This window comes from Urtica dioica, chromosome 8 (genome assembly GCF_054948205.1).
Source record: "Urtica dioica subsp. dioica isolate 48M chromosome 8, U.dioica_male_clone48M_v1_H2, whole genome shotgun sequence".
Taxonomy (NCBI): Eukaryota; Viridiplantae; Streptophyta; class Magnoliopsida; order Rosales; family Urticaceae; genus Urtica; species Urtica dioica.
In genome coordinates, this window is record NC_142763.1 from 638,321 (window position 1) to 657,787 (window position 19,467).

General features: G+C 33.8%; 2 protein-coding genes and 1 non-coding gene across 3 annotated transcripts; all 3 read left to right on the forward strand.

Annotated features, from left to right (window-relative positions):
* Nucleotides 1-10,844: 10,844 nt before the first annotated feature.
* On the forward strand, nt 10,845-14,423 carry LOC149386941 (phospholipase D delta-like). The gene is made up of 10 exons (XM_089624744.1): nt 10,845-11,801; nt 12,008-12,124; nt 12,251-12,445; nt 12,540-12,809; nt 12,906-12,974; nt 13,090-13,237; nt 13,316-13,464; nt 13,557-13,730; nt 13,814-14,011; nt 14,121-14,423. The coding sequence occupies exons 1-10, from the start codon at nt 10,845-10,847 to the stop codon at nt 14,421-14,423; spliced, it is 2,580 nt and encodes an 859-aa protein (XP_089480870.1).
* Nucleotides 14,424-14,898: 475 nt separating this feature from the next.
* Nucleotides 14,899-14,972, forward strand: TRNAR-UCG (transfer RNA arginine (anticodon UCG)). Its single transcript has one exon. It is a non-coding gene; the product is annotated as a tRNA-Arg (tRNA).
* A 159-nt stretch (nt 14,973-15,131) lies between these two features.
* On the forward strand, nt 15,132-18,479 carry MGT6 (magnesium transporter 6). Its single transcript, XM_089624358.1, has 4 exons — nt 15,132-15,599; nt 15,979-16,391; nt 16,974-17,252; nt 17,978-18,479. Exons 1-4 carry the CDS (start codon nt 15,284-15,286, stop codon nt 18,254-18,256), a joined length of 1,287 nt encoding a protein of 428 aa, XP_089480484.1. The 5' UTR covers nt 15,132-15,283; the 3' UTR covers nt 18,257-18,479.
* Nucleotides 18,480-19,467: the final 988 nt, after the last annotated feature.

The window sequence follows — 19,467 nt, forward strand, 5'->3', positions numbered from 1 at the left end:
CTATCATTTGACATCGATCGACACACTGGCAGAGCTATCGGCCTCTCTTGATCGTTGAGTGAATGAGTCTCTCTCATCCATAGGCAGTTTTGATTCGATTGGATGGTTTCCTCGGAACTGTAATATCAATGTATATATATATATATATATATGTGTGTGTGTGTGTTCTTCTGCTTTCACACCAACGACGAAGCCATGGAAAATTAAGTTGAACATTCAACTCTCTCTCTCTCTCTCTCTCTCTCTCCGAATTATAAGTTAAAGAGTCATTCGTTTGGAGCAATAAAAAAGCTAAGAGATCCCTGTGTAGATTACTTTTGTTTTGAAAAATAACCTGTGTAGATTAATTAAGAAAACACAATAAAAATGCAACGTACTTTTGAGGAAAATTCAACAACTGTATTCAAAATCTCAAAGTGGGATATATAATAGGATCAGGTTAAGAATCCAAAAACATTGATGTATTCACTATCTTATGAATTTAAACACATTTTCGTGAAAGAGTCGTAAACGTTGGCCAAAGACTGGTAATGGGAAGAAGAAAGTAATGAAAGGACATTAAGATTATTGAAAGAGAATTACGTACATTAAGTAGTACTTTTGGACAGACGATAGTTAATAATTATTTTATAAATATTTATGATGAAAATATTTCATGGCAAACGTCTAACCATTTCAAACAACGTCACAACAACTGATAAGACAAATGCGATTGAAAGCAAATTACACGTCTCTACTTTTTACTCACGTAATCAGTAAATTGATCTATCTCATTATACATATCCAGAGGATTGAGTAATGATATTTTGTTTGAAAGTTTAGGTTAGGATTTATAGTACTGAAATTCCAATAATCCATCATGATCATGAAAACCCATTATTGTTTTGTCAGGACTCAGGAATAACATATTAGCAATCATATTATATTTTTTTAATTTCGTTTTGTGCTTTTTTATTATTACCATTATTTATTTATTTAATTATAGACGTCATACAATTTGAAATTCAAAAGTTTTAAAGTTTTTGGTGAAATCAATTTTGGGAAAGGGTGAGAAAGTACTAAAGCTGTAAATCTATAGTTGAATAACACCATATATTCATGAGATTGACTGGTTATTTACCATTATCTAAAAAATAGCTAATATTCAAAAAAGAAAAATGAAACCCTAGTATATGCATATATTATATGTTCATTTTGCGAAACGTATACAGTGATGCATATGAGGGTACAATGGGATAGATATATAGTAATTAAAGCGTTCCATTAAATAGACATACACAAAATACAAAGCTGCCAACAGAAAACCATTAATTAGTTTGGCATGAATCAAGAGTCAAGACTCCTCTCTCTCTCTCTCTCTCTCTCTCTCTCTCTCTCTCAATGTGTTTCATTTCCCTAGAAATTGTCAGATGGTCGTCGTTATTTACTCTCTCTCTCTCTCTCCATACTTTTGTGATGTTTCCTTTTCAAAACCAATAGCAAAATCTGTACTAGTATAACTCCTACATGAAAGATCATGGTTATAAGAGCTGCAAAAATTTTCCAAGGATAGCAACTGAGAATTCAACAGCTATGGAAAACCTAATAAATAGATATGATATGTGTATCTATGACTATATATACACTGATATCATTGTCTTTTTGCCTCAGATAGAAAAGAAATTCTAGGGTTTTTTAATATTTTATTTTCTCGTAAATTGTTGAGTAGTTTATCTGATATATATATCTATTTATTTATGCATCAATATCTTTTCATGGTTGTGTCAATTCACTCATTCAATTCAATCAATTTCTATGTATAGTGTACTAATTTGCAATATTGTCTCAGTATCAATTAATGCCTGCATGGCATCTTCAACTCTCAGTAGTACACGCTATAAAACAAAACCATAATAACTTCTACGGTTAGGTTTCATTTCAACTCCAGTATTTATTTAAAACAAAAAAAAACCCTAGCCACATATATATCATCACTCAATTATTATTATATATCCGACATAGATTAACGAAACTTGTAAATTTAACTCATACATATTCCTTCTTTACAATAATCCTTAGTTTATTATTTTTAATTATGTGTACTAAAATTTTGATATTATTTAACAAAAGCATAATTTAAGAGCAAGATATATATTGAACTTGAAAAAAAAAATGAGAAGCTAAAATACAGTCTGAATCTAGAATAGGGTTTCAGCTAGAAGAACTTTCTATATATAGATTGAGTTCTCAGGCAGAGAACGTAACATCGATAGGCTAAATGGAACAATGATGATTTTCTTTCTTGTCCAAACGATATATATATACATAGATATTGCTAGATACTATTACGCAACAGCAAAAAAAATGTTGAGAACATTGTCAAAGCAGTAATTAATTATGACAGCATTATTATTATATATGGTAATTTCTTTGGGTCACTTTTTCAATCACGGACCGTGCTTGTATAGAAAAGGGTATGAGAGAAGAAGCCAATGGAAGAACCAGATAATGACGAAAATTCATTCGATATGGAAAGTTCATGACAATTATACTCAACCCACCACTACCCAAATTACCATATATATATATAATATAAATATATATTTGCGAGATCTAAAGAAGAAGAAGTCACACCGTTTGTGAACCTGAAATGATCAGCATAGATGACCAACCAATTATTATGATTAGATTTGTAATAGCTAAATATTTTATTTCCAAAGAAAATCTCGATCAAACAATTATCACTGAGGGAATTGAAAAAACTTACCTTGGAAGCGAAAAGGAATTCAGAGAAAATATTGGTTGAGAGGAATGAAGCCTGGTCCGAGAATCATTTAGGGTAACTTCTAATTGAAACCACATACATATACATATATATATATATAATATATATATATACACATATATAGATGATCAAAATTGAAGCACACTTCTATATATGACCTCGAGCCAGACAACATACCTCTCATCCTCATCTTCAAAAAGCCCACATAATATGCATAAAAATAGTAATAATAATTATAAATGTTGTGATTACATATAATAATATGGTGATAATCAATTATTGTGAGAGGAATGAAGCCTGGTCCGAAGCCTCTCTTGCTGAGTTTATTTTTCTTTTTCTTTCTTTCATTTGAAATAGAGAAGAAGAAGAAAGAAGAAGAAGAAGAAGAAGATGAATAAATAAAAGATTATGGATGGAATAAAATGTATTGCAAAGCCGCCTCGAGCCAGCCAACATTCCTCTCAACATTGACTATTGTTTTCTCACAAATAACTGAAACCCTACTATACTGTGTTGCACCTATGCTCTTCTCTTCATTTTATAGAGAGAGAGAGAGAGAGAGAGAGAGAGAGAGAGAGAGAGAGAGAACTTGTTTAGAGGTTTTCTCTTTTCTGGTTTCTGAAAAGAAAGAAAAAGTTGGGTGTCCTTTATAATAATAAAAAAAAAGCTATTATTACGCATAATTATTCAAATATGTTTTGTTTTTTTTTTTATTTTAAGTGAAAATAGTTATTTATCCATAAAACTATTCCGCAATTTTTATATGCATTAGATATGTGATTAAATGTTAGTCAAACTCATCTATGGGTTAGTTCATATATATATGCATTGAACTTTACTAGAGGCTGTCTTAATAAATTTTAATGTTAAGAATATCGTTTTTAAAATATTTATTACAATTTATCTTTTCACATTTGTGAGTTGAATCTTTTGTTTATTTTAAACTTTAATTGATGTCTTTGTTTTAAATTTCATTCGTTTTCATCTGCACTTAGAACTTGCCTGCAGGGCTCTTGTCAATTCGTTTATATATATTTTATGGGTTGAAAACTTATTAAGGATAAAACTGATCAAATTTTAATATAATTAGAGATAGAGGGAGATAGTGAGTATTTAGATATAGATAAATTATTTTTATTTAATCTATTTTTCAAAATAAAGAGGAAAAAATGATAATTTTATATTATTGCATCAGAAATTAAGTAATTAGTAAATATTATTAAAACATTGGTTATTTCAGTTTAAGTTAAAAAAAAAACTATTTAACTCTAGAGCATTATTTTAAGGCATTTTTGTTGCGAATGGGTATTGAACCCACGACCTTCACTTTGAGGTGATGTGAAATTATCAAGAAAAATTAGTCGATCTAAATCACTTCAAACGTAGCAATTGTAATCTAGCTCACGTTTCGCACAATTTTCAACTCTAGTCCAAATTGATGACGTGCCAGAATTATGTAAGACGTTAGTTACGAATTTAACCTTGGCTTGAATAATGGAAAAACTGTAGCCCACGTTTTGACTAACGATAGGCAGAAGTAACCACATAATTTTTTCACGTTATTTTCGGTAATTCTTTCTTTTTGCGTTTTTTTATTAATGCACATTATTAAAATGTTTAGTTGACTTTCCTATTTAGTCACCGTCTCAGTGTAAATTTTTGTTAATATCAATTCGGGCAAAACTGGGCTATTGTTTTATGCAATTAAGCATAAGGGTAAATATGGTATTTTTTACCGGTAAATTTCGGTAAATAGCTAAATTGCAAAATTTACCAAACGTGGGTTAGAAATAAAAAAACCCGTTTCAACATGGTTACGTTCCCAGTTTACCCATCAAGAAAAATTAGTCGATCTAAGCTACTTCAAATTATCAATTAATCTATGTTAGGAACCACAAGAGCTTCTTTTCAAATTTGTATTTTTTATTAAATAATTTTATTGTTTTTCCTAAATGTATAAGAGGATACATCAATATTTTGTACGCTATTCCTAATACGATTTCTCGGATTATATATTACAAAAATAATTGGCTGCATCGTATCATTGTTCAAACTGTAATGAAGATCTCCATAAGTTTTTATTTACAGCAAGGTTTTTTTTTTATGTCAATATGGACTTAAAAAAACAAAAGCTTCATCATTTTTTTACAATTTTTAGTGGAGCAAGTAGTTTGACCTGTTGTTTCCGGTGATCCAACCGACCCGTTACCTGCTACCATAAGTTGTGTTTGCCAAACGGTCAAAACGCATAACAAGACAAAGAAAGTCATAACTGGTGACTCGTCGACTATATTTAATTATATTTATTTACTTGCGAATTAAATAGCTTGGGTGTTACAGATTAGAAACACACAGAAAGGTCTGTGTCTTTGTTATAAATGCGATTCTTTCATCATTACCTTATTATTTTTAGACTTTCTCTATTCTTACTTTAGAACTGCCTTCTGTACCGTATCATAAACCCGCACGTCCAGGGTGATTTTTCCCATTATTTTTATTATCAACGTATTTTCCTATAGTTTATGTCTACGTACTTGACAACTTTTTAAATTTATATAATACCATATAGTTTGTTTATTAATTAATTTATGAGAGACACTCAAGTAATCAACCTACTTTTCAGCTGTCATAATATTTTTATATTTAGCTAAAAAAATACGTCATTTTGACTGTGACGATATTTTAGTCATTTAATAGATAAGCAGAGTGGTTCCATATTTTTATATCATTTTAAAAACCTATATATTATATTATTTTTACCATAAGGATTCCGGTAGTTGCATGTGACATTAAATTAGCTAAATTATGCAATGCATAAATCAATATATAAATAATATAACTTAAGTGAAAGGATAGCTCAAGTCAAATCGACTATATGTGCCTTTTTAACAATTCTCTGTATTCTAATAATAATAACAATTAAAGTTGACTTTTTATATACCGGACCAGTGAATATCTGCAATTCATATTTTTCTTGTTTCTTTTTCTTTTTTTAATCTTTCGTTCAGTTATATATACCTTTCAAAATCTCCCATATTCCAATTTATCTATCGCGACATTTCCATGTAGTCAATATTTCGTGTCCATTTATGTTGACAACGACTAAACATATATTATTTAATTTATTTTCCTTTTCATTTACTGATCAAGCTCTGATAAATATATATATATATATATATATATATATATATATGTATTCATATATCTTAATATAACGTAAGAAAGAGCTGTGCACTTTTCTTACCGTAATTGCAAGGATAAAAGTTAAATAAATATTTTCCACTAGCCCAAGCCCAGATACTCCTACTTTTATTGTAATTTAAACTTTTATACGTATGCGTGTAATCATATCAAGGTAATTTTTTTAATATATATATATATATACACACACACACGTATAAAGAGGCCTCGCTAAAGAATGGAGAGATCAGGAAGTAGTGCCTTTGAAATACATTGAGACGCATAAGCTCAACAAAGCGTACCATTAAGAAATCCGACCACCTAACGGTATTCAAATTACAATTAATTAATGTCATATTTTTTTAAGATATGTGGAAAAAATTTCTGTTTGTTGTGAAACTACGAATATTCCACCATCTTCCGAACCTTGACGGTGTTGAGCTCATATCTCACAACTAACTTGGCGAAGAACCACTTTGACGTTTTTTGTGTTAATGTCAACATTAGTTTAAACAGTTGTTTGGCGTGGCTTACAAATTTTAATTATATGGGGCATATTTATAATCAGTAGAGTTTGTGGATTTGAAAAAAGCAAAGGCGATTTATAAGGGCCCGATATTCAACCATAAACTCGGCAGATAAAAAGGATGTCTTTTTTATTCCTCCACCACACAAAGATTACCTGCTCAATTTCTAACGACGTATTTTCGAAATTTAATTAATCAACATTTAGTTTCACTCACAATTGCCTGAATATTTTTTTTGAAGTATTCAATTAAAATTAATAAAAATACTCAATAATCATTTGGGATGCACAGATGTTTGTTTATATACGATCAGGGACCATGTATCTATATATGCCAAATATTTCCTAAATTACCGGCGTTCAAGTTGATCACGTATATCTGACAAACACAAGATAGATTCATAACTAATGTCTTAAATTACGGAGAGATCAAACACAAATGAAACAAAAAGAAAAGAAAATTTATATAAAATCCCGACCAAAGAGAGACAAGTACATGCGATGAAAGTAGGTATGCGTTAAGATGACCAACTTCGATAGACAGAATCGACCCATCAAATTAAGTTTTTCCTGATTTGGACCAATTCATTAAGTCATCCATGTATATGGTCCAACAACTCCTTTTTATCAAACATACATATCCACGGTATCATTCACGACCTTTCAAAATATCATTACTATATCGTCCTTTGCGGTGATATGTATATAATATACATATGTACGTGTATATATGCATCCATAAAGTTATTAACGTTAAGTTTCATTAATATGTACTTTTATATAATTATATACATAATGTTAGTGTGCTGATTATACATGATTATGTTTTTGCTATTATTACGTACTAGTTTTACGTAATATATATTTAAATAAAATTATTCATATATTTATATGTGCAAATGCATGAAGCTATTAAAGTTATTTATATGTGCTTACATGATTACTTATATATATATATATATATATATATATATATATATATATATATATATGTGTGTGTGTGTGTGTGTGTGTGTGTGTTGCATATAGATGTGGAGCTCTGAAGTTCTGAAAATTCAAATTTTTACTCAAACTTTATCTCATTTATAAACATACATATGTATATATATTTAGCTCAAAACTATATGATTTCTTTTCATATATTCTTCAACTGAATAATTTTTTCTTACAGCTAAAATTTAGAATAACTTATTTTAATCAAACTTACCCGAGACTGTAAATTCTGGCTCAGCCTTGTAGAAATATATATATATATATATATATAATGTATATATATATACTTTTTTTATATAATATAATGTATATATATACTTTTTTTTTTATAACATATACGTATATATATATATACTTACTTAAAACTAGTGTGCTCATTTTCATGTTTTTGCTGTTATATGTACTATTATTGTGTACGTTATATCTGCACATACATCTATATATTTTCAAATATTTATAAAAAAAAAAAAAAACCAGTTGTATATTGTAATTTCCAAAGCTTCACACCAACAGTACCACTTTGAAAGTAGATCTCAGTCATGGCTATATGATACCAAGTCATGTCTTATCGTTAGTAGAGCCAACTAGATATAAATAGTTGATATACTGGTCAAACTTAAAGAAGCTTGTTATTAAGACTTGAGAGAATTTTTGTATCCTAGAACCACTGCGCAATGTTTATTTCAAAAAAATTAACCACTTTTATTTTTAAGTATTTTATTTATTTGACTCTTTCAATTATAATCCCGATATATACTTGACCTAATCAAGTCAAAACACCTGACTATAAAAGAAAAGAGTGTCTTGTCTAATAAGTAGTAATAACAGAAAAAAAAAAGTTTAAAAAAGAATAAGAAAGCTTTTAGGCGTATAATATATTTGAACTTCATTCATGTATGTACTTTTAAATCAACAACAGTTGCCTTCTAAAAAATAGATAAATAAAATAAACAGCATACAAAATTTAATTACATTCCTAATGACCATTATTTCAAAAAGATGTAATACATCGGTCTCAACTCTCAAGCTACTACGACAAATAACTGTTAAAATTAAAACTAGTATATTTACTAATTATAGCTATTGATTGTTTATTTATTTGTTCATTGGGAATGAGAATAACAGGGTAGTGAGTTTATTAATTCTCTACTAATTTTTTCAATTTAAGAACATAAAAAGGTTTGACTTCATATCAATCAGCACCTAAATGCACGCCTCTCTATTAGGGTTTTGAGAAGAAAAAAAAATAGGAAATCATATTAGTGAGGATTCTTGTAGTAATTGTAATACTTGAAATAATAAAATTATAATATTTTTTATATAATACTATTATAATAGTCAAGTGCATAGTGAGTACACTGACTAGGGCATCCCAAAATGTTGATCTTCCGTAAAACACGTCATGGGAAAAACGGCGATTCGGGAAAAATCCAATCAGAGCCGTCCGAGGAACGAATCGGACGGTCCAGATGATGCAATCGCTCGATCGGAAATGTCGGTGTCAGCGTGACCGTCGGATCGGGAATTTCATTTGCAAAGATTATAATAATAAAGTAAATAAAGCCCGTGTATCGAGGGGAAGGAGAGAGAGAGAGAGTTCAGTTTTGGTTCAGAGAGTCCTGTCTCTGTGTGTGTGCTGACCCACCGTAACAACGGTGGAACCCACACGAAAAAAAATCTAAGCTGCCAAAGATTGGAGGGTCAAGAAACCGCATTTACTACAACCTGTTGTTGTGGGTCCCACGTGGAAGAGGAGAGAGACAGAATCACGTGGGCTCGGGCTCGGGTTCGGGTTGTGGGGTCCACACCCAATAATGGGTTAATCATGATGTCGTTGATTGAGCATTGATGATGATGATCGTCTCATATATATACACACACGTGCATTTCACGTGAGAGAGTACAGTTACAATTAGAAAGACAAGTTATACATTTTTTTATTTTTTATTTTTGTAATTATTAATATCATCTGGGTAAAATTAACGACCCCATATTCGGTTCAACGAGGTGTAATATTTTATTACTTTCATTTTTTCACACATTTTTTATTATTTTCTCTTAATTCTCTATATATTTAATCTTAATATATCGTTTAGGTTATTACCATAATATTTCATCACCTTAATTACCCAAACAAACTCCCAACTCTTTAACTCAAGCTAGCGGCAACTACTACAGTTTAGATTATTAAGTCTAGCCGTGAATGTAAGGTCATGATTTTTGTGACCTTCAACTCGTAAATATAAACATCAAACGAATATTAAAAATAAAAAATAATTAACTAAACCACTTGAAATACGTCAATTTAATTTTATTTTAGTCAATGTTTCAAACCTATACTGCACTATCTTTTGAATTTCTTTCAATTTTCTTTCCAATTTATTATTTCTCTTTTTCTTAATCCATAACTAGCAACTCCACCCCCAAATAATTTTTTTACTCGCTCCTGATCTACTTTTAAATAACATATAAACAATCATATAAAATTATTCTCAGATCTGTTCTTTATATTTAAAATCATGGCTAACCATTCTCTTATACAAATCTAGATTAAAACATGTTTCAAAATAAGTTCCTCATTAATCTTTCATTTTTTTTTATATTAATGAGTATATACAAATAAATAAAAACACATGTTTTAAACCTTTATTCTCGAATCAAACCAGAACACAACTTCACACAACTTAAAATCTAAAACAAGCATAGACTAAACCAAAACCTATCAAGCATGAATTTTAACGGCATAAAAGTAAGTTTTAGCAGTAATTAAGCAAGAAAAAAACTCCTAGAGTAAATTGGTGAGCACATCAAGACCATTTGATCGAAGTTCAAAACCAGAGAATATGGAAATTTTCTTTTTAGAAGAAGAACCGTTTTATGTGGCACAAACCATAACAAGGACCAATGGCTTCCACTCATTTCCTTATTTCCCGCCACTTTAATTCCCTTCTCTAACAATACTCTCTCAACGTTTTTCTCTCTCTCCTTATTATCATTTAATAATTAATATTAAATCCGTCTTCTTCGATTAATTTGAAGACCTCACCTCATTATTGTTATATATAATTTTCATAACCTTTCCTTGGATTTGTCTTGAGATTTATCAAGAATCCTTGATGGAAACCGATCGATCCGGGTAATTTTTTTTTTGTATATCAATATAGTTTTCTTTTCGTCGTCCTTACATCATTATTTTGGATTAATTTACCATTCTTGCATAGATTATCTCCTTTGAAATATTAATCTCCTAAAGCTCAACTACGTGTGCTAAATTAGCAGGAAAGCCAAACGTCAATGGTCAATCCATGTGCACGGTTTAAGATGCTCATAGAGATGTACTTTTAAACCACAAATTTGTCTAATTACGTAATTGGTCCAAAAATGATGCGAAGCGACGTCAACAAGTCTCCGCGTAGATCGATCGAGGCTTCGAAAGGCTTCACATTCTTGCATGGAGAGCTTGATTTGTGGATCTTGGAAGCCAAGTCGCTCCCGAACATGGACTTGGCTTCCGAGCGTGTTCGGCGATGCTTCACCATATTCGGGCCCGCGTCTTTTCCCGGGCCACCTTTTGTAAAGTGGCCCAAAACGCGGTCGGGGAAATCCTCGATCATCACTAGCGACCCTTACGTGTCGGTGTGCTTGGCCGGAGCCACGGTGGCTCAAACCCGGGTGATCCCGAATTGCGAAAACCCCTTATGGGACGAGCATTTTAGGGTCCCGGTCGCTCACCCCGTTAGGGAAGTGGAGTTTCATGTAAAAGACAACGATATCCTCGGGGCCGAGCACATAGGGGTGGTCGAGATCTCGGTGGACAAGCTCGTCTCGGGAAAGAAAATCAATGATTGGTTCCCGATCATCGGTCATCACGGGAACCCTTTGAAACCCTACCCGGAATTGCGTCTTTCCATCCAATTTAGGCCGGTTTTGGACAACCCTTTGTATAAAAATGGGGTCGGGATTGGGCCGGACTTCTTAGGCGTCCCTAATACCTATTTTCCGCTACGAAAAGGCGGGGACGTGACGCTATACCAAGACGCTCACGTCCCAGATGGAATGTTGCCCCAAATTCGGCTCGGAGACGGGACGTTTTTCCCTCAAAGCAAGTGTTGGGAAGATATTTGCCACGCGATTTTGGAGGCTCACCATTTGGTCTACATAATCGGATGGTCGATTTATCACCGAGTGAAGATCGTGAGAGAGCCGACGAAGCCGCTCCCTCCCGGGGGAGAACTCACCCTCGGAGAATTGCTCAAGTACAAGTCCCAAGAAGGGGTTCGAGTAGTTATGCAAATTTGGGACGACAAGACTTCGCACGACAAATTTATGTTCAAGACGGTATTTATGAGAGTACATTTTTCAATTGCATTTTTAAAATCTAACTTAGCTCCCAAGCTAACAAATGAGACTAGTAGAAAAATATTGATATTAGGGGGGTAAGATTAATTTTATTTTCTTTTTATATTATCCATGTAAAATGAAACAAAAGTACGTATTGATTGATTTATCTGTTAAGTCTCTTAATCTTCTTGTTCATTATCCAGGAAGGTGTTATGCAAACCCATGATGAAGAAACCAAGAGATTTTTTAAGCATTCTAGTGTCCATTGTGTGCTTTGCCCTCGTTATGCTAGCAATAAGCTTAGCATATTCAAGCAACAAGTATGAGACAATTGTGTGAATTATTATTCCATTTTTTTTTTTTCTTTTTCTTTCAAAACTAAATATTACAAGTCATTTTCTAAATTCTTTCACCGGTGTGGGAAAAAAAAAATTACTCTAGCCCAGGTCGTTGGAACGCTTTTTACCCATCACCAAAAGTGTGTACTCGTCGACTCTCAAGCCAGTGGAAACAACCGAAAAATAACCGCTTTCATCGGGGGTTTAGATTTATGCGATGGAAGATACGACACGCCCGAGCATAGGCTATTTCGCGACCTTGACACCGTTTTCGAGAACGATTTCCACAACCCTACATTACCGGTATAAGCATTAATCTCTTATAATTAATTTTGAATCATTATAACTAAAATTGCAATTGCGTTTTAATACTAAAAAAAAAACTTGATTGTTGTAGAGCAATGCTTGTGGGCCAAGGCAACCGTGGCATGACTTGCACTGCAAGATTGATGGCCCCGCGGCTTACGACTTGTTGACGAATTTCGAGCAACGATGGAGAAAAGCCAAGTGGCGTGACTTAAGGCTCAAGAAAATCCGGTATTGGAACGATGATGCGTTGTTGAAGGTTGATCGGATTTCGTGGATCCTCACCCCTACTTCGGGCCCTGTTGGCGATCAAAACGTTTTCGTTCGCTCCGAAGATGATCCCGAAAATTGGCACGTTCAGGTAAACAGAAGAGAGCATGTTACGCTTTGTAACTTTCATTTTTTTTTCACCACTCATGAATTTATTTTTTTCTTCCTTTTTTTTTGTTGCAAATAGATATTTCGGTCAATCGATTCTGGATCGGTGAAGGGATTTCCAAAGGGAATTGTCGAATCCGAGGCCAAGGTATTTAACGTGTTTGGATCGAGAGAAGATTATATACGACTGCTAAAGTTTTGATTTTTTTTAGTTATTAGCCTAGGATGATTTTTTTTTTTTCTTTTCAATACTCTTCCTGTAGAACCTTATGGGTGGAAAGAATTTGATCGTGGATAAAAGCATTCACACAGCTTATGTCAAGGCAATTCGATCGGCGCAACATTTCATATACATAGAGAACCAATATTTTGTTGGATCTTCATTTTTTTGGCCTTCATACAAAAATGCAGGTGAATAAGGAAGCATGGGCTTACTCGTGTTATTATTTTTTGAATTAATTTTTTTTTTTTGTGTGACATTAATTTCAGGTGCTGATAATTTGGTGCCTATGGAATTGGCTTTAAAAATCGCAAACAAAATACGAGCAAATGAACGCTTCTCGGCGTACGTGGTGATTCCAATGTGGCCCGAGGGTGTCCCAACTAGCGCCGCCGTTCAAGAGATTCTCTTCTGGCAGGTATTGACTATTGAATTTTTATGAATTTACACCAAAATATATATACATATATATATATATATGTATATATAGTGATGTATGACCATAAACAGGGACAAACAATGTCTATGATGTACCATGTAATTGCACATGCCATTCAAAATGAAGGCCTATCCGAAGTGTACCATCCCCAAGATTTTCTCAATTTTTTTTGCCTTGGCAAAAAAGAGCCTCAATCTTCACAAACTTCACCTCTTCCAAATCAACCAACCGATAATCGAGTTTTGGTATATAAAAAAATCTTATTAATTTTGTACTTAAGCGTAAATTTTAGTGTGTGACTAGATTAATTTATGTATTGAATTCGAAGGCATCGGTTCAAAAGTCGCGTCGATTTATGATTTATGTTCACGCGAAAGGGATGATAGTTGATGACGAGTACGTGATCATGGGATCCGCGAACATTAATCAGAGATCATTGGATGGTTCGAGGGACACCGAAATCGCCATGGGTTCGTACCAACCGTACCACACTTGGGCACGAGAAAATTCTCATCCTTGTGGAAAGGTTTCACACAATTTATCTTTTCAAGCTATCATGTCATTGATCATAAACTAATTAATATTTATGGACATTACCTGATTTCTTAGTTTTTTTTTATGGACTTATTTGATAGGTGTACGGATACCGAATGTCTCTATGGGCAGAGCACCTTGGTGGGGTCGATGAAACTTATCGCGAGCCACAAACTTTGAAATGTATAAGACATGTCACAAAGCTCGCCAGAAACAACTGGCGAGCTTACGTGGCTGAGTCTGACACTGAGAATGCGACGATGATCGGGAATTTGATGCAATATCCGATTCGTGTAAGTCGAGATGGGAAACTTACTTCCTTGAAAGGCTTCGAATTATTCCCAGATGTTGGAGGCAAAGTTCTCGGCACACCCACCACTCTGCCCGATGCTTTGACCACATAACTAAAGAAAATACACAAGATTATGGGAAATATAAATGCATATATTAATATTTAGTAACAATGTTCTATAATTCAAAATGTTGATACGTAGATCACTAAACAATTCTTTTATTTTTTATTTTTCGTAAAGCACAAAAATTGATCACAGATTGAAATAATATCAAACTAATCTTGCACTGGATGATGGCAAGTCTTGTTTTCCAACTCGTAAGTTTACATCCAATGTTTTCAATCGCACGCAGTTATTTTAAAGTACAAATTAAAATTCTCTATGCAAAGATTACACTCCATATGAATCGTAGACGTTCATCTTGGTAAAAGTCATGAAAAGAAAAAAGTCGGTATTTAAAATACGCTATGCCAAGATTACACAATCTCAATCAGCTCAACAATCACACATTTTAATTCTATATTCTTTGGATAAGGTATGTAATAATGTTTAATTTATATATTTTCTCTAGGTTGAATATCAAATTGACCGCATAGCGCAGTGGATTAGCGCGTCTGACTTCGGATCAGAAGGTCGTGGGTTCGACTCCCACTGTGGTCGTGTTTTGGTTTGATTATTTTTGTTGTCGTTTTTAGGTTTAATTAATTTTGTCGTTTTTGTTTAATTACTTTATTGTCGTTTTTGGTGCAATTCCTTTTACTGTCGTTTTTTGATTTATTTACTTAAAAGTAAAATATCATCAACTAATAATTTCCTTTTTATTTTTATATTTGGAATCCCCAACCTGGGGAGTGTTTTGCGTTTATGGCAGAACCAGAATCATCAGAAGAAGACGACGAGTAATTCCACTCACATCCATGGCTTATCTGACTCGAAAACCCTAATTCCAATCACAATCCTCGCAGAGAGCCATGGGAAAGAATCCATTATCCTTCCGGCGAACCACCGCTCGCCGCCGGATCAAGAAGTCATCCGCCGATTCTCCTCCTCTTCCTCCTCCGTCTCCTCCGGCCGGGAACAGCCTGGTATCCGCTGCCGCAGCCGCTGCTGCCGCCGGGAAGGGTAAGAAGAAGGCCGCCGGAGCTCGGCTATGGATGAGGTTCGATCGCTCCGGCGATTCGGAGGTCGTCGAGTGCGATAAGACCACAATCATTCGCCGAGCTTCCATTCCCGCTCGAGACCTTCGAATTCTCGGTCCTATATTCTCTCACTCCTCTAATATCCTCGGTACTTGCTTCTTCTTGCTCTCTAATAATCCCTGAATTGAGTTCATAGGATAAGAAATTTGGTTATCGTAGAAGAAATGCTAATTAAAGTATATATGATCGTCATGGTATGAATTGATTGGATACTTGTCTCAGCTTATCGTATTAATTGTATGAGTTAAGTGTATTTCTCTACATATATTCGGTACTTGCTTCTTCTTGCTTTCTAATTATCTCGGAATTGTGTTCACAAGATAAGAAATCAGGTTATCGTAGAAGAAATGCTAATGTAAAATATGTATGAACGTCATAGTATGAACTGATTAAATACCAATCTCAGCTTATCGTAGCAATTGTATGAGTAAAGTTTATTTCTTTACATCTCTATTTTTTTTTTTCAGCCAGAGAGAAGGCTATGGTGGTTAACCTAGAATTCATCAAGGCGATAGTAACGGCCGAGGAAGTGTTGGTTCTTGATCCGACTCGTCACGAGGTTCTTCCGTTTGTGGATCAGCTAAGGCTTCAACTTCCTCACAGAAGCTCGGCCAATGGACCGAGCCCTTTAGACGAGCAAGAGAACGAAATGCAAGACTTGACCACAGAGGGTCTTCAGAGCGAGCTTCCGTTCGAGTTTCGGGTTCTCGAGATCGCTTTAGAAACTGTCTGTACGTATTTGGACTTGAATGTTGCAGATCTCGAGAGAGAGGCTTACCCTGTTCTGGACGAGCTTGCGAGGAACGTCAGCACTAAGAATCTCGAGCTCGTGCGGAGCTTGAAAAGCAATCTTACGCGTTTGCTCGCGCGAGTACAAAAGGTATAATCTTGTATTTCTTCGAATACTTTGTTTTTCTCCTGAATTATAGCTGCTCATGCTCTTGTATGATAGTGATAAGAACCTTCGAATTCCTTTCATAAATGATAGAGACACCAGATAAACCTGGGTATTCGAGATACCTGAAACTCTCCCTAAAAGGCTAAGCATATACCCAGCCTCTATTTATAGAATTACAACACTAAAATAACTAATTCTGACCCTAATAGTTAACTAATTATTTCATTGTCCAAAGTCCTATCTGATATGCTTGGCCAAGTTTATAGTGTATAAGACCGCGATTTGGTTTGAGTTTCAAAAGCAAAGGATTAGATGTTAGAGAGGAGAAAAACCATAGTTATCTACTGGAAATGCTGAGAAAGGAAAAAAAAAAACATTTAAATATATTTTGTGAACCTAGGAATCAAACGTAATGAAAGAAAAGGTAGTAGAATATGAAGATAACGGTTGCCTGTTGTCTACTGAATTAAAAAAAAACATGGTATTTTGATGCTCCACTGAACCTCACAAATCCCAATATGTCGTATTTCTTGTAATGAAAATTGTCAATTTTGTAATTATTAGGTGAGGGATGAAATTGAACATCTATTGGACGACAATGAAGATATGGCTCATTTGTACTTGACTAGGAAGTGGATTCAGAATCAGCAATCCGAAGCTTTGCTAGGAGCTTCTGGTTCTAATAGCTTCCCCGCCATTTTATCTCATCTTTCTCGGGCCAGTTCTAAAAGGAGTGGGAGTATGTTGAGTAACCATTTGGATGATAATGATGTTGAAGATCTAGAGATGTTACTCGAGGCGTATTTTATGCAACTTGATGGGACCCGTAACAAGATATTATCTGTAAGTGTCACGTTACCGTTTCCTATAACTTTGAAGTCAAAACAAATATATGGCATAGATGAGTCCTCTGATTCTCCTCGCTCTACAATAACTTTTTTCGTGCTGATTTCACTTATGTTGATAGGTTTGAAATTAAGTTGGCACTTTTTGGAAGGCTTTATGATCTCCTGCTTAGGCTTATAGTATATTTGTTAGTCGTAGTTGATACAAAACTGATTAATCACTGTTGACAAACAAACTCAGAATGTTGAAATTCAATACCGGACTTCAAGCTTGTTTGTATGGAATTGTTTGTGCAAAGGGTTGCTCTTCAAAACGAGCACTTTTTATTTTCCCTCCGTGTTTGTCTAAAGTGCCTTTATAATTTGGATGAAAGTAGTGTAAGATAGTCCCACAAGAGAAGGATGTAACATGTAGGGATGCAATGTTTACCGAAATTACCTCCCCGTTAACCGGTTTAAATGGGATGGGTAATCCATAAACAGGTAAAATGTAACCCCGTTAACAGTCCGAGCCCGAGTAAATATTTAAACCAAAAAAAAAAAATGCTATAATCGAGATGTGAACCGAATGTCTCTCAGATTTCGATAATAGGCCACACCTTAGACTAAACCAAGGCTTTCACTTATTTACGTGCACCTGAAAAACTGCGATCTATAGAGACATGTCGTTACGTTTACATGGCTGAAATGTGTGTCGTAATTAACGGAGAGTTGGTTTTGCAGGTGCGAGAGTACATCGATGACACGGAAGACTATGTCAACATCCAACTCGACAACCAACGAAACGAGCTCATTCAGCTCCAATTGACATTGACGATCGCCTCGTTTGCCATAGCGGTCGAGACTTTGATTGCCAGTATGTTTGGCATGAACATCCCGTGTACTTTGTACGAAACAGAAGGTATTTTCGAGCTCTTTGTCGGAGTCCTCACAGCAGCTTCTCTACTGCTTTTCTTGCTTGTCTTGGGCTACGCTAGATGGAAGAAACTGCTCGGCTCGTAAAATCAATTTACGCTCTGTCGTTCTAATACACATCATGATTTGTAAAAACATAAAATAAAAAATAAAAAAGAAAATCACAGATCATTTGTGAAAATCCCCACAAGCTGGAGATTTGCTGTCTGGGCTGGCATATATATACGTATGTATTGCCAATATATTTAACTTGTTTTTGAGAATATAGGAAAATCATAAATAGAAAAACTCATTTGACAGGATTGGTGAATTGCCTGTTCCTGATTTGATTTTACTTGGTGTTTCATTGTCCTTTTTTTTTTTTTTGAGCGTTGCTTTTTTAGATTCACAATCATTAATCTGTGGATGTTTTCGATTGGCATTCAACCACTGTGTTGATATTCTCACTCAATGCATATGCCCAAAAAAAAAGGTTAAATGTAAACTTTGACAGCTAACACTGACTGGACTCTATTTGCAATTGCAATTAGAATTCATTATTGTGTTTTTATTTATTTCTTTCTTTCGTTCTTCATTTTAACCGCCGAGAAAGGAAAATTCGTTCACTTTTGCGTTTCAGATTACAAACCAAAAATCAAATTAATTGACGAATAATTTATATCAATAATGATCAAACAAAAGGTATGAATTAGGTATCACAATCTTTATTTAGAAATTTAAGTGAAAAATAGAACCAGAAATAAAAATAAATGATAAAAATAAACCATTATTTCATGCAACTAGCAACAATGTGTTGTTCTCCAGGGTGCAAGTTGGTACATCATCCCTAAAAACAAAACTTTCCAGCTAATTTCTGGCATATACAATAAATGCACTCAAATTTATATTTATATAATATAATTTGTTTCGTAACTTTTATATATCTCGTGCAATGTTTGAATGTTGCGTGATTATTATACCTCGGCTGTCCAGTTGTGTGTCTTCCACTATAGCATTAGTATATATGTTTATTTTTTGCTATACATTTATATGCAAATAAATTAATAATTGACCCTAATTCTTATATAATTGACCAACATTAGAATTTGTTGGAGAGTTGGTAGAGGGCGTTCTCTCAAGGTCGCCATAAATAGTAGCCTATTTTCAACTTGCGAGAACCATATATTTAAAAGGATATAAAAACTCATGGCAATATTGTTATTTGATTAATGTCACAAAAGAAAAATATCCACATGGCACGGGAGCTGATAAAAGACTAATTTACTTTTGCATTTTTCCATGCAATAATTTCCTAATTG